Here is a 16,036-nt window from a genome sequence, read left to right as displayed (position 1 = left end):
CTCGCTTTTTTAGAAGAACACCATGGTATCGTGCCAGCGCATTGCCGGCTTTCCAGGTGGCCTTACAACGCCCTATGTCCTCGGAAGGTGGGCAGGGTCGACTTCGCGCCTGCTTCCCTCTGCACGGCTGGTATCAAGAATGATGATGCCGTAGGCACCCCAAATTGACCTATCTGCGATAGGGCCAATTCGCCATCACACAGAGGGACTTGCCGACACGGTGCACGGCTTGGAACCCGCCCGGTTGACCGACGCTGCGAAAGCGACGATACCATGTTGTTCTTCGCGTGGCCACTTGTTCGATAAAAGGATCGAGTTCGACCACAGGGCACCGGTATGACCCATGAAGCTGATTCCCAACCCTTGGACCACCTCTTATTTGCGCCTGAACTAGCCATTCCTCGAGTCCACGCGCTACCTTCTGTGTAGCTCCGAGACGATTTGGACGATATCCAATAAAACGGCGTTCCAGCCAACTTCATCTTTTCACATCCGTCGAGAGTCACTACTGCACAATAGCGAACTCCCCTCCTCTTACGCTGGATAGCTTCTTTCGGAAGCCGAACTGGTTACTCGATAGACCTCCTTGCGTATCAACAACCTGTTGAGGATGATCTTCTCAAGGATCTTCCCCGCCGTATCAAGCAGGCATATTGGCCTATATGCCGACGGATCACCCGGTGGTTTTCCCGCCTTTGACAATAGGACCAAGCTCTGCCTTTTCCATGCTTCAGGAAAGACTCCCTCGTCCAGGCATCTCTGCATGACAGATCTGAACATCTCGGGAGCCTCAGCAATGGCCGCTTTGATGGCCAGGTTCGGAATACCTACACTAAGGGACTGTGCAATCCCCGCAAGTTCCGCCACAGTTACTCTTTCCTTGTTGGCCACCCTGGCCCCTGGCAGCTCGACAAAGTGAGGCCAGGGACTTGGGTCATGACGTGGGAAGAGCCCCGCGATGATCCTCTCCAGCATCTCTGGAGACCGCTCTGTGGGGGCCTTCGCCCCACGTCTTGGCCATTACGACCCTATAGGCGTCACCCCATGGATTCGCGTTGGCACTTTGACACAGGCCCTCGAAGCAGGCTTTTTTGCTTGATCTAATCTCAGGCTACAGAGCGGCTCTAGTAGCCATGAGCGCCACCCGTCGTTCAACACGCTCCTCTTTTGTTCGTGCTCGCTGCATCCGCCTCCGTGCCCGTAGGCAGGCGCGGCGCAGGTTCGTAATTGCTTGAGTCCACCAGTAAGCCGGTGGCCTCCCATCCCTAGGGTGGACTTTCCTAGGCATGGTGGCATCGCGAGAGTATTGTGCTTGCGGCGGATCACTTCCTTAAATACCTCGTCGTCGAAGTACGATGTCTTCCACATACGAGGGCTAGGCCTCGCCTGGTGGTCGCTGTGAGTGTAGCCATCATCTACCCTCCAGTTCGAACTACTCGTTTGGCCAGGGCTCCAGAACGTAACGACGATAATCGACTCGGCCCCGTTCCAGCTATAGGTACTTTTGGTACCGACATTGGCCAAGTCGACATCCAACATGGCCAGTGGTTCCAGCAGGATCTGCCCCCGTTGATTCGTGGAACGGCTTCCCCATTCCACGGCCCAAGCGTTGAAGTCCTCCGCCGGCCTACGCCCCATCAAGTATGCCGTCAAACAATCCAGCATACGACCGAACTGCTCGATCGACCATCGAGGAGGCGCATAGCAGCTGGGCTGCAGAAGAAGACTCCGTTGACTTTGGAAATGACGAAGCTTTCGTGTGTCGAAGATACCAACTCTTGGACTGGGTATTTCCCCGTTGCCCATATCGCCGCCATTTTAGACCTATCGGTGACCCAATTACTGTTCCTGGCGAGTACCCGGTAAGGATCCGCTATGATGGAGATATCCGTCCCCCATTCAGCAACTGTCTGACACAGCTGTTGCTGGGCTGCATCACAGTGGTTCAGGTTTAGCTGCGTTACCTGCACTGTGATTTTGCAGCATGCTTAAACGCAGGGCACTTCGAACCCCCCATGGGGTGCTTGCTGTTCACATCTTTGCTGGAGCACATCAAACACTTGGGAGGGTTCGTGCAGCATAGTGCCTTATGTCCATCATCTCGCCCGTCCGGGTACGTCTTATTCGACGTACCCCGGCGCCGAGTTCACCGAGCTTGACGTCACTCCTCATCACCTTCAAGACGTTCGAGTACTTAGCCTCGTTCGCCTGGGCCTTCTTTTCGGCCCTTAACGTCTTCGGTTTCCTCTTGTTCTTGACCAGGGTCCAGGAGGCGTCATCCCCCTCTATTTCCCTGGTCTGAGGCGGCTGAGAGCTCTCAGCCTGCCGTCACCCCTTACCACCCTCTTTCCTTTCCTTTCCAGGTCCTTCATCCTGCTCCGTTGGAGCAGTCACCCGCGACATGCCCGCGAATACTTGAGCCTCAATCTGTGTAGACTTTGGCACCACCGTCTTCGCTGGCACGCCCTCCGTCGATTCGACCTTGCCCGATCTCGCGAATCCTTGGGCCCAGTCTTTGTAGACCTCGACTCCACGGATTTCATGGTTTCGCACTTGGCCGTCCCGACCACCCTCTCCAGATTGGCGTCCAACATCGACTTTCGAAGTTTTACCAAGCTCCCTTTGAGGTCCTTACTGATATTATGCTTCGATGACGCAAAGTCGATGATGGCGTCCAGCTGTTCTGTCGCCACTTCGAAGGCCGAAAGCCCATTGCGTTTGCGGTTTATCGCCCTCACAAGCCATCTCCAGATCGACTTTCGAAGTTTTACCAAGCTCCCTTTGAGGTCCTTACTGATATTATGCTTCGATGACGCAAAGTCGATGATGGCGTCCAGCTGTTCTGTCGCCACTTCGAAGGCCGAAAGCCCATTGCGTTTGCGGTTTATCGCCCTCACAAGCCATGAGCCTTCCATAACCTCTACCGGCGTAGCCGGGGAGAAGATTAAGTGGCCCACGCTGGCGCTGCGCACCGAGCTGCAGACTATTACCTTTGGCCTCTTAGGCGGAGACCTGGACACCCCACCTCTTGCGAAGGGGTTGTCGCCTACACTACTACCACTAGTTGAAGAATTGACTTAGTTTTCCATTTTGATCCCACGAGTTGCTCGGGAAAAGAGGTCCACCACGCCAGAGTCCAGCATGACGTGGTAAGGGACAATTACTGTGGAGGGTGCCCAGGTTATGGGTTAGGGACGACGGTCCCCTTGGCCGCACCCCCTTACTCTAGCTGATGTCAGAAGGACACCACTGCCCAGGCTCAGGGTTTGCAGAAATCGCTCTCAATAGATAATGAACAACGATAAAAGAGAGGCAAAAACTGTTCCGAATCATACCAAGCCATGATAACAAATTTATCAAACTTGTATACAAGTGCGACAAACAGAATCGGATAGGCAGCCCTCAAAAAAATGGTGATTCTCGATTTGTTTTCGCTCCTTTCGTGTTGGTTACTGCACAGCTGTGTACAACAAGTTGAAATGCATCATCAGAGCCAGTGCTCCTCACTTTTGGAGCTTTCTAAAAGAAATTTATCATGGGGTATAACATCCCGAATCAGTTCTCTATCATGACAGCTTGCGAAAAAAGTTTCTCGCGCTATGCTACATATCGTATATGTATACATATAGAGTATATATACAGAGATGATAAGTGAGAGACTTGCTCTTTCTCTTTAGGATTCAATCTCTGCCCAGGCTTCACTACCAGCTAAGTACAAAACCCTTAGCTGGCGGTCGATTGTCATCGGAAGACCCGTGGAAGCGTGAGATTGGAACTTGTGAGGACCAGAGCTGTGTAGGTCGCTCCTTCCCAAATGTCAAGGATCAAGGCTGCAGCAGCTGCCAGCTTTTTCTGAGGTTACTCGGTGAAAGGAATCGATCGCCGGGATGGGGCCGAATTGCCGGAAAGTTTTGATTATCGGGCGGTGCAAGAGAGCTCCGGTTTGGTCGGTTTTCGGTAGAGGTCTTTAACTGGACTCCACACGCTTCTAGCCTTTGGCCTTTGTGTGGGTCATGCACCGATTTATACCTGGTCCACTGGATGATGGTGCTGTTGATGAGCTTGAAACTTATTGAACCGTCCTTCCGAGTGAAATCGGGATTTATCATGTCGGGAAGTTTTGTAGCAGTTCGTATAATAATTACTGTAAGAAACATCGAGAATAATTCTAGTTGTTATTTATTATAATTATTAATAATTATTGTTTATGATGCATGTACAATGTACATAGCATTCACGGCTGGAAGTTTCGCGTTGGTGGAACAAAGCGTGCCAATGAAGGTGGGGAATAAGTGAAGTATCGACTCGACTAAGAATAATCGAAGTAACGAAACATGTAACGAATGTACATAATCAAATCACACTGTTAGAATATAATGACAAACGAACCATCGCAAATTTAATTGTTGGGTAAAAATTGACACCATTGCATTGCAGTACATAGGTTGCACAAGCGAACTCCTGTGCGATGTCGACTAAACTTTGGATCATCTTCTGCCGTGGTCGTGGATATTGAAGCAGCTGAAACGGAACGAACTCGAATCACAGATATTAAACAGACTCGCAGTCAAAATTATTACATGGTGCGATCCTCTCTCTAACCTTGACCTAATTCGTCTACTGAGGCAGGTATATGCTGTTTGTTTTCTTCATTTGTGAATTTCTCGATGACGCAAATACATTCTCCCGACTGTTTTAAGATCAGTAGAAACCGCGCTTTATTATTTAATTACTTCTATGAATGGACGGGATGACAAGGTGGTTAAGGAAAACCAATCATTTAGTGGATGAACACAAAAAGTAAGAAACTTGGAGTAGGATAGTTGAGTATGCATGCGGGCAGACGAGTCACGAGCACTGGAAATATCGATGACGTTAGCAATCACACTGTTTATTTACAAAGCAGAATATTCAACCACGTCTTATCGCTATAATAGAACTGTAATGAATCATTTTTTCTCTGATTCTTATTTTTAAGACTTCGCCGAGTGATGACGTGAATTATGGAAGCAGTTGTGGTTTGCAGATAAGAATCGATCTCTTGGATCCAGTATTCAAAATAATTGCCATACTAACCTAATTTGGAGTTTCGATAACTAACTTTTGTTGCCACCACCTGTTGTACATTCTAATCGCCTTGGTGAAAATTACATCATAGCGCCCGCAATGCCTATTATTTGCACACACTTGGAACGGTTATGAGCCAGATAAAGAGTGAACACTCGTCAGTGTTATTGTCTTTGGTATTTTGTTAGGGCTATTTACTTATAGACTCACATGACATGAGTCAACGATGATCAGAGGCAGTGAGCATACGTGCTTTGATAGCGGATTACACAGAACTTGTAAAATGGAGAGGATGTTTCGAAAGAGGGATGTCTATGTTTTATTGAAATTTTAGGAAATTTAATTAATTAGTTTTAAAATTTTGTCCATAGAACGTCCAGCTTGAACGTCCTTTCTCATTCGTCATACAAAACATTGGCATTTGTTTAAGATCGTAAAAATCCGTGGCGTTAATTAGACCTTTGCTTAAAACACATTACTATTTCTTGGACATGCGGATCTACATACTTCCTGTAATTATAAGATGATTCATAGGCTTCAAGATTGGATGGTGTCAAAGCAATGTGTATTAAGCTATTGACGACATTTTTTTCCGAGATATCTCAGAAATCTAATTGTTAAATACATAGGTATTATAAGTGCACACTAGTTGTGAGATGTATTGCCAGAATATTTTTAATAATCACCTTTCTTTGCCTTCAATTTTCAGGTTGAACTGGCGCTATGGGATACTGCTGGGCAGGAAGACTACGACAGGCTCCGGCCTCTGAGCTATCCAGATACCGACGTCATCCTGATGTGTTTCTCGGTCGATTCACCAGACTCGCTGGAGAATATTCCGGAGAAATGGACTCCTGAGGTGGGTTTGTTTTTGCGATTTAACCATGAACGAAAAATTCACACTTTCTCTCTTATTTTTAGGTTAAACATTTTTGTCCAAACGTACCCATAATCTTAGTTGGCAACAAGAAAGATCTCAGAAACGACCCTCACACGATAAAGGTAAGTAATCGTCAATCGACAACGATAGGTACTGTCCCAAGAATGGTTTTCATTTCGCGTGTCAGTTCGGTAAAATTTAATTCGATTATCATACATTAGTTTTTCTATTTACTTTTTTCGTACAACAAAGTTGTACCGAAAGGCTATATGAACTTTTGATAGAAGGATAGAAGTGTTATATACCGATCGACTCAGCTCAACGAACTGAGGTGATGTCTGCATTTTTTATCTTGAGCAAGGGTAAACGGAGATTTGCAAACAGACACCTGAGGAGGTTAACTCAGATAGTGTAGGGATGGGCTTCAATATAACTTTTCAACCGGATTTTTTTTACAGTTTCGTGGTCTTTTACAAAGTTATTCTGGTCAACCATATACGCATTTTGATTACTATAAAGTTTCTACCTTTTAAACTAACAAAGTTATTAAAGTTTTTCTATAACTTTAAACTAACTTTTACCTTAAGTAACTCATTCCGGGGCAAAATGGCGCAGTTGATTCAGGAGGCATCTGAAGGTGCTAGCTTTATTCTATAACTGACATGTGAAACCCGTTGTAGGCAAGAGTGGGTAGGGTATGTTACATTCAGAAGAAGAGTCCAATACATTGGAGTTCGAAACACTCGATTTCACATTCAAAATTAAATAGGGGGAAAGATGGCTTTGGCAGGTTTTGTTCTATTATTGTCAGGGGGGTTTTTGTCGACCAAATTTTATGAAATTTGACCACAATATTCTTTGATATGCAAAGAATGTTTAGGCCAAATTTGAGCATAGTCAGTCATAAAAAACCCCCTGCCAATAATAGAACAAAACCTGCCAAAGCCGTCATTCCCCCTAACTTCTATTCTTCTTAATTTAAAGGTTGGGTGTATTTTAAGAGTTTTTAGGCCTCTTGATGCCGGTTTTTAAGGTGTCGTCCGAAAAAACGATTCATATCTTCGTTATTCTCTGCAAAATTTTTCGTAATGGAATTTTCTACAGCTTTAATGAAAACATTAACATTGTAGCTAATTTTTTAGCGAAAAGAAAATTTTCAACTCACTTCTAGGAGGATTGATAACTAAACTTTTCATTTCAAAAGATGCGTCTCTCCACGCCTAAAGACTTCTTAGAGAATGCTGATCCTTTAATTTAAAATGTTAAAAGTTCTTTAATTTTGATCGTGATAATTGTGTGTTGTGAACTCCAATACATTGAACACTTCTTCTGAATGTAACATACCCTACCCACTCTTACCTACGAGGAGCTTCACAAGTTAGTTATTGAAGAAAGCTTGCACTTTCAGATGCCACCTTAACCAACTGCGTCATTTTGCGCCTGAAGGAGTTACTTTAAGGTAAAAGTTAGTATAACAATAATAGAAAAAGTTGAATAACTTTGTTAGTTCAAAAGGTAGAAACTCTCTATATAGGTGGATAGGTGGAAGTTGAACTGACGATGCTCCCTATTAATCCAAGTGGATACCTCCGGAATTAGTATGTGGGTCCAACGACCTTTGACTGCAGTGTCCCATGCTCTTGGCCATTTGAGCAACGAAGCTGCTCTCTTGATACGTCGCACTTGCACCGAGTCCCTTTCGTTAAAGCACTCCATGGTACGATATGCGCTTGCGATTTGTAGACACATCAGCCGGTGTACTCTGATAATTTTTCTTCACGTTGTACTTGGCGTTTAGTGCTACGGCCCATGCTGGTACGCCGTAGCGGATGATAGACAATGCTACACCCGCTATCAACCTACGCACTTGACTATGCACCCGATCTGTTGAACATCATTCGTGATAAAGACTTTAGATGCTTTAATGACCTCACGGAGTTGACTGTGCACGTCCCTACTTTTATCCTTGCTTGCTGCAACCCATAGCGGTTATGCACTACAACGACCTCGGTCTCGTGATGTGCAAGGGATAACCTTCTCGAGTTGAGCCATTCCTCTATTCTTCGCACACGAAGCCTTCAGTTCGACTTCAACGAGAGTGTCACCCGTCACCTCTAGCATTAAGTCATCCGCGAAGCCTTCTATTTGTGCACCGGCCGGGAAACTTAAGCGTAATACTCTGTCGTACATGATATTACACAGAACCGGTCCGAGGATCGATCCCTGTGGAACACCCGCTGACACATCTATTGACTGCTGATCGGTGTCGGTGTCGTATACAAACACCTGAAAATAAGTTTTCAGTATCCTGCACAGAGAATCCGGAACCCTCAAGCGATGCAAGGAATCAGCAATAGCTTCCCAGCTAACGTTATGAAACGCATTTTTTACATCAAGTGTAATCAATGCGCAGTGCCTAATACCTCGCCTATTCAAACAACGCGCTATCTTTGCCGTATCAGTTACCGATTGAATTGCTTCGATGGTAGAACGGCCTTTACGGAAACCATACTGGTTGCTTGATAAGCCACCAGCACACTCCGTATAGTCCGACAATCTATTCAGGATCACCCTCTCTAGCAACTTCCCAGCTGTGTCGAGTAGGCAAATTGGTTTTGTATGCCGAAGGTTCTCCTTGGCAATAGCACCAATTTCTGCCGTTTCCAACGATCTGGGAAGTTTTCTTGGTCCAGGCATCATTGGAGGCAGCTTCTATACATATATGGATCAGGTTTGGAATACGATCCGGGCCTGGTGCCTTATTGAGCTCAATTTTTCTTGCAGCTACGATAAGCTACTCGTTAGTAACTAGCGGTACCATGTCGACTGACTTGTACGGTGTAGCGGACCAGTTCGATGATTCATGTTTCGGAAACAACAAATCTACTATTCTGACTTACATCTCTGGGGAAATCTCAGGAGGCGTGCGGTTGGTCCTAGCGATCACTATCCTGTATGCACCCCCGCTTGGGGTGTCATTGGCAATCCCGCACAGCTGCTCTCTTGCTACATTTTATCTCGTAGTTCAGATCTCTGCTCGCTGACTGGAATACCCGGCGCCTATCGACTCTTTCAGCGTCTGTTCTAGCACGTCGCAACCTTCGTTTAGCTCTAAGACAGATTTTACGGAGATCTGCGATCGTGTTCGACAATCAGTACACTGGTTGTCGATTACCGGGAGGTTTGGTCTTTCTTGGCATCGTTATGTCGCAGGCACGTGTTAGTATCTCGGTTAATTCGTCGCCGTCTAGTCTTGTAGTCGCGAGTTTCCCATCGTAGTGCCTCTTCTAACAGTTCCGGGTTAAACTGTGAGGTTCGTTATCCTGGATCAGTAGCACCGACCCGCCTTGTAACCGACCATAAAACGTACTTCCTGATGGTCACTGGCAGTATGCCCTTCATGAACCTTCCAGTATGGTTCCACTGACCATCCCGCGCTGCAGAAGGTCACATCGATACATGAATCACCGTTCGGTCCTCTGAACATTGGCGCTTGACCTTCGTTCAGTAGGACTACATTTAATATCGCTAGAGACTCTAGCAGGATATGACCTCTAGCGTTAGTGAACCGGAAACCCCATTCCACTGCCCACGCATTGAAATCATTTGCTACAACTACTGGTTTTAAACCAGTTAGTCTCGCCGCAAGAATATCGACTATCCTAGTGTACTGCTTGTATATTAATTAGTATTATTATGAGTATTGTCGATTCCAAGCCCACTCTACAACAATCATCATCCCAAATGATGATAGCGAGAATACTAGATTTGCTCTCTCCGTATTAATAGTATAGGTACCTTGCATACACTACAATCGAATCTAGATTTGCCTGAATGTAACGTAAAGTAGTATCAAATAAACTATCGTCCGTATCGGTTGTGTCTCTATAAACTCGGATTTAACTCGATCTGTGCAGTGAAAGAGCCACCAAGTATCGGTGTAACCGAAGAACAGTTTCCGTATTTTTTATCACAATTAAAATCCAAATCCAGTGACCTTAGATCGAAGACGTTGACATAGTTTTGGTCCGTCGAAACGGATATCAATCGGGGTGATCAATTTACGGTTCCATAAAGTGCGCGAGCGACGGCGTGGCCAAACCATTTTGGACGCCGGCGTATGTACATTGTCCGCATCATTGTGTAGTGCCTTATAACAAGCAGATAGATGATTGTCTATCACATTGGATGTGCTATTGTTCGATTTCCCACTACTGACCGGCATCTATCTGTTCATCACACTATCTTCGTTCGATCGAACACCATCGACGGTGCAGGAGAAGCATCAGCCTCTACGGCGAAAGGAGTACAAATTGGATCGAAACGTGAATTCAACTAATTAATGAGCGCCCACCGTATGCGCAACCTCCGGAAAGGATAGCGAGATAAGTATTCCCAAAGGTTTGTCTGTAGTGGCATCTGAATGCATGGTCAGTTGTCGGCGATCGACACAAAGCCAGTTGCATGTGGCTCAAACGAGAATAAATAAATGATCGATTGCATGCTTTGCGTTTGTTTGGAAAACGAGGTTGATTTATCTGCTGGGTTGAGTTTACTTTAAGGTTGATTGGCCAATTCCGATCGATTTATATTGCTTCTGTCTGTTGTCCGCGGGTTCTGTCAATCGCGATCCGTACCATAGCGCGTTCGATTACTTGTGGAGTGTGAGTTTTCTAGTGCATATTGTACAGAATGTCAGATCTGCGGAGATGGACCAAGAAGGAACGACTGCTACGTGACGTAGTGGATTCGATTAGTGAATTTGTGAAGAACTATGATTCAAGTCGTGACAAGACTTCGGTGGATGCTAGACTGAAAAAGCTTGACGAGGTGTACAATGAATTCTGTGAAGTGAGAGTGAATATTGAATTACTACTAGAGGACGATGAAGATATCACCGAAACGGACGAGAAAGACGAGGATAAACGGAAGCGGAAAGCACTGGAACAAAAGATGGAGAAATCAAACAGGAAGATTATGAAGGATTTTGCGAACCAGTACTTTACCATCAAGAACCTTCTTCAAACGTTTTTGTCATGTCCCGGTGTGGGCTCTAGTTCTGCATCCGCTACAGTAATGCAGCAGGTTCCCATCCAAACTATGCGAGTAAAATTGCCAGAACTCAAGCTGCCGATTTTCCGTGGTTCGTTGATGGAGTGGGTCACATTCAGAGATACGTTTCACAATCTGATTGTGGACAATCCCCATCTTTCGGACATCGATAGGTTCACGTATCTGTGATCCTCTTTGGCAGGAGAAGCACTGCAACAGATTGCTTCCATCGATCTGACGGCTAACAATTATTCGATAGCGTGGAATTCGTTGGAATCACGCTACGACAATAAAAAGCTTCTGGTGAAGTCCCATCTCGAGGCTTTATTTGCAGTGCAATCCATGAAGAAGGAGACTTTGAATCATTCAACCATGTCATCAATGAGTTCGATAAACATTTGCAAATGCTGGACAAACTGGGAGAAAAGACATCTGAATGGAGTACGATACTCGTTCACATACTTTCAAGTAAGCTGGACACAACAACGCTTCGTTTGTGGGAAACGGAGCACCGTTCAAAGGAGGTTCCTAAATTCGACAAGCTGATGGATTTCCTGAAAAATCATTGCACGGTTTTGCGCTCACTCATCGGAGAATCGTTCGGCCAGCCGGAACAGAAGAAGGCAACAAGGGTAAGCACTAGCTACGCCGGCGTGCAGTCTTCGTGTTTGTTGTGTGGAGAGGGACAGCACCCGTTGTTCCAGTGTAAGCGGTTCAGATCCATGAAGGTGGATGACAGAAGAAGCACAGTGAAGTCATCTCAGCTTTGCTTTAACTGTCTATCACGAGGCCACATCGCAAGGGCCTGCATTCGAGGAACTTGTCGTATCTGTGGACAGCGACATCACTCTATGTTGCACTTGAAGGCGAATGAATCGTCTGACAATCAGTCAACTCCACAATCGAACAAGCGTTTTCTACAGAACCCACAAGCGACACAGACTTCCACAACCTTATCAGTTAATAAGCAAGCCCATAATACTCCCCAGCATTCCTCAAGCCTCCCATCCTTAATCTCCAAACACGCCATTCCAAATCCGCAAAGTTTTTCGCCACTGGCCACAGACATTCCTAATGTGGTACTTTCTGTCAATGCATCCAAGCTTCCACGGTCGGTTCTATTAGCAACTGCGATCGTGGTTCTTGAAGACCAATTTGGGAATACTACGCAAGCTATGCTACTTTTGGATAGTGGCTCACAGCTGTGCTTCATTTCGGAGCATGCGTCACAGCGTTTGAAATTCAAGCGTTCACGCGAAGCACTATCGATTAGCGGCATCGGCCAAGCTGTAAAGCAATGCAAGCAGTCTATTTTCGCACGGGTCCGATCTCGCGTCTCAACCTTCTCTGGTGATGAGGTATTCCACGTGCTCCCTCGCGTTACGCTAAATTTACCGATCCGAAAGGTAGACTCAACTGGGTGGAAGCTTCCGAAGACATCGCTCTTGCAGATCCGTACTTCACGGAGCCAAGCCACGTTGACATGATCATCGGAGCAAGCCTATTCTTCGATCTGCTACGCAACGAGAAAATCAAGCTAGGAGAAAATGGACCTGTTGCGCAGAACACCACCCTCGGTTGGATAATTTGTGGAAATCTACCGGATCATTCGGATATACGAAGGCCGCACGTTGCGAACGCGTGCACTGAGAAGTTGGATGAACTCCTGACACGCTTCTGGGAGTTAGAAGCGTGCAAATCGAATAGTGTTTTCTCGTTGGAGGAATATGCATGCGAGAAGTTCTTCGATCGTACAACGGTACGAGATGCATCCGGAGATTCGTCGTGACGCTCCCCAAGAAGGACTACCTCATCCAACAATTAGGCGATTCGAGGGCAACCGCGATGAAGCGGTTCCTGTCTCTCGAACGTCGGCTGTCTGCTGATCCAGAGCTGAAGCGGACATACACAGGTTTTATTCACGAGTACCTTCAGCTGGGACATATGGAGGAAGTACTTGGGAACGATGTCAATGATACCCTACCGGAATATTTCATTCCGCACCATTGCGTCATCAAGCCTGACAGCACGACCACTAAATTGCGAGTTGTATTCGACGCGTCTTGTCCAACGTCAAGTGGCATCTCGTTAAATAATGCTCTAATGGTTGGACCCACGGTTCAGGACGATATTATATCGATTGTCCTTCGATTTCGTTTCCACGCAATCGCTATAGTTGCGGATGCAGAGAAGATGTACCGGATGGTACAACAACAACCGGCGGATAGAAGGCTGCACAAAATCTTGTGGCGGGACAATCCGAACGAGTCCATTCGTGTTTTCCAACTGAACACCGTTACGTACGGGACGGCCTCAGCGCCGTATTTGGCCACCAAGTGTCTCAACCGACTTGCAGAACTCGATGGCAACAAGTACCCCGAGGCAGCCAAGGTACTCAGAAAAGACTTCTACGTCGATGACATGATGTCCGGTGTTGACGATGTAGAAGAGGGCAAACAATTATGTAGCGACATTCAAGAACTCCTGAGAGGAGGGGGGTTCAATCTCCGGAAATGGAGCAGTAATTGCTCATCTGTTTTGAAGAATATCCCTGAGGAACTTCATGACGATCGTTCATCGTTCGAGTTGGACGACTCTAGTGCCACTATAAAAACGCTGGGTCTCATCTGGGAACCTAGATTGGACGTCTTCCGGTTCAAAGTACCGGAGTGGAATACTTCGCGGATCTGTAAGCGTACGGTCATTTCTGATCTTGCCCGAATATTTGATCCTGTAGGATTGATCGGAGTAGTGATCGTTTCTGCAAAAATATTCGTCCAGAATCTTTGGAGACATAAGGTTACATGGGACGAACCACTGCAAGAAAAGCTTCAAGCGCAATGGTTGGAATTCAGAACAAGCCTATCCTACCTAGAGAACCTGCAGATTCCGAGATGGATCGCCTTCCGAAAGGATTGCCTGTCAATGGAGCTCCACGGCTTTTGCGATGCATCTACGAAAGCCTATGGAGCATGTATATACGTGCGATGCACGCACTTTGACGGCACAATCACGTCCAACCTATTAGTAGCTAAATCGAGAGTAGCTCCGTTAGCTGAATTAGAGAAGAAGAGAAAGAAACTAACCATCCCTCGGCTGGAGCTGTCTTCTGCACTCTTACTAGCTCACCTCTACGAAAAGACGTCCAGCAGCATTAAATCATGCACTCAGTCATATTTCCATACCGATTCCATGATCGTGCGATATTGGCTCTCTTCAGTACCGTCACGCTATCAGATGTTCGTGGCAAACAGAATATCGGAGGTGCAACACCTTACAAGAGCCGGGACGTGGAGACATGTTGCCGGAACGGAGAACCCGGCAGATGCGCTATCTCGTGGTATTCCCCCTGTAGATCTTGTGCAGAATTCGCTGTGGTGGCATGGACCTGCTTGGTTAACTGAAGAAAAGAGTGGTTGGTCCGAAACCCAAGAAGTGAAGCTGGAGGATTTGGACAAATCACACCTCGAAGAAGGATCAGTAGTAGTTACCATAGCTACAGTATCTCCGCCGAGCGAAGTCTTCAACCTTCGGGCAACCTTGCGTCATCTAGTGGCGTAGCTGAGCTGGTGGCGTGGCTACTGCGGTTCAAGCACAATGCTCTTCGAAATCGTGGTGAAAACGGAAAGAGAACGGGTCCCGTAACCCTCAAGGAACGAGAAGAAGCTTTACTCGCGTTGGTGAAATTATCGCAACACGAATGTTTTGCTCAAGAAATAATTGACCTTCAACGAAAGGGGAGGTCAGTGCCACCCTCTCGCATTAGAACGCTACATCCACAGTTGTCCGGAGGCATATTGCGTGTTGGCGGCCGGCTAGAAAATGCCAACATCTCGATCGACCGTAAACATCCAATACTGTTAGATAAAATCACTCTTTAACAACCTTGGTTATGCGTCAATACCACTATGAGCATTTACATGCTGGTCCGCAACTTCTAGTTGCCAGTGTCCGAGAACGATTTTGGCCTCTTAGTGCGCGTAGCCTCGCTAGGAAAATTGTTCACAGATGCATTGCCTGCTTCCGCAATAAGCCTGTAGTACAGGATCAACTGATGGCTGATCTACCAGCAGAGCGTGTCACACCAGCTCCACCATTCTTACGAGTTGGGGTCGACTACTGTGGACCATTTCAAGTATGCTATCCTAATCGACGAAGAGTCCCCGTGAAGCACTACGCTGCAATTTTTGTCTGTTTGGTTACCAAGGCGGTCCACATAGAAATGGTGGCTGACCTCACCACACAAGGATTTCTGGCCGCTCTTAAAAGGTTCGTGGCCAGACGCGGGAAACCATCTATTATCATGTGCGACAATGGGTCCAACTTCGTGGGCGCGAGACGGCAGCTCGATGAGCTTGCTGCCTTATTGAAAGGTCAACAATCCCAACAATCTATCGTGGCAAGCGTGGCGGACATCGGAATAGAATTCAAATTCATTCCCGCTAAATCCCCAAATTTCGGAGGTCTGTGGGAGGCGGCAGTGAAAGCGATGAAACAACACTTGCGCAAAACGATTGGCTTGAAAACTGTTACTTCCGAGGAGTTGAATACGGTGTTCACGCAAATCGAAGCTTGCTTGAATTCCAGGCCACTCACTCAGATGAGCAGCGACCCGAATGATCTCAACGTGCTAACTCCTGGACACTTCCTAATCCAACGACCACTGACGGCGGTGGTCGAGCCTTGTTTGCAAGAAGTTCCTGAGAACAGGTTATCCAGGTGGCAAAGGGCTCAAGAGTACGTTCAACGCATTTGGTCTAGGTGGTCAACGCAATATCTGTCAGATCTCCACAACAGAACCAAGTGGACTCGGCAGAGGAATAATTTGTTTGTTGGAGCGATGGTATTAATCAGGGAGGACAACCTTCCACCGCTGAAGTGGCTTTTGGGGCGTGTAACTCACATTCACCCAGGGGCGGACGGGAAGGTCAGAGTGGTCACAATTCGGACAACAAACGGGAGCCTTGTTCGGGCGATTTCAAAGATCTGTATCTTGCCCATCAGCGACAACGAGCATCCCCATACATCAGAGGAGAA

The 16,036-nt window shown here is 46.6% G+C and overlaps 1 protein-coding gene across 4 annotated transcripts in view; it reads left to right on the top strand.

Moving 5' to 3' along the window:
• The window catches only part of LOC134211396 (ras-like GTP-binding protein Rho1), an 80,284-nt gene that overhangs the window by 55,532 nt on the left and 8,716 nt on the right, over positions 1-16,036 (top strand). For all 4 annotated transcript variants that reach the window (XM_062688205.1, XM_062688208.1, XM_062688206.1 and 1 more), the window contains 2 exons: positions 5,777-5,926; positions 5,989-6,069. In XM_062688205.1, coding sequence (XP_062544189.1) covers positions 5,777-5,926; positions 5,989-6,069 — 231 coding nt within the window. The remainder of the gene's footprint in view (positions 1-5,776; positions 5,927-5,988; positions 6,070-16,036) is intronic.

The sequence above is a fragment of the Armigeres subalbatus genome, chromosome 2, assembly GCF_024139115.2.
Source record: "Armigeres subalbatus isolate Guangzhou_Male chromosome 2, GZ_Asu_2, whole genome shotgun sequence".
NCBI classification, from domain to species: Eukaryota; Metazoa; Arthropoda; class Insecta; order Diptera; family Culicidae; genus Armigeres; species Armigeres subalbatus.
The sequence above is the reverse complement of the archived record's forward strand: the minus strand, read 5'-3'. Positions and strand labels throughout refer to the sequence as shown.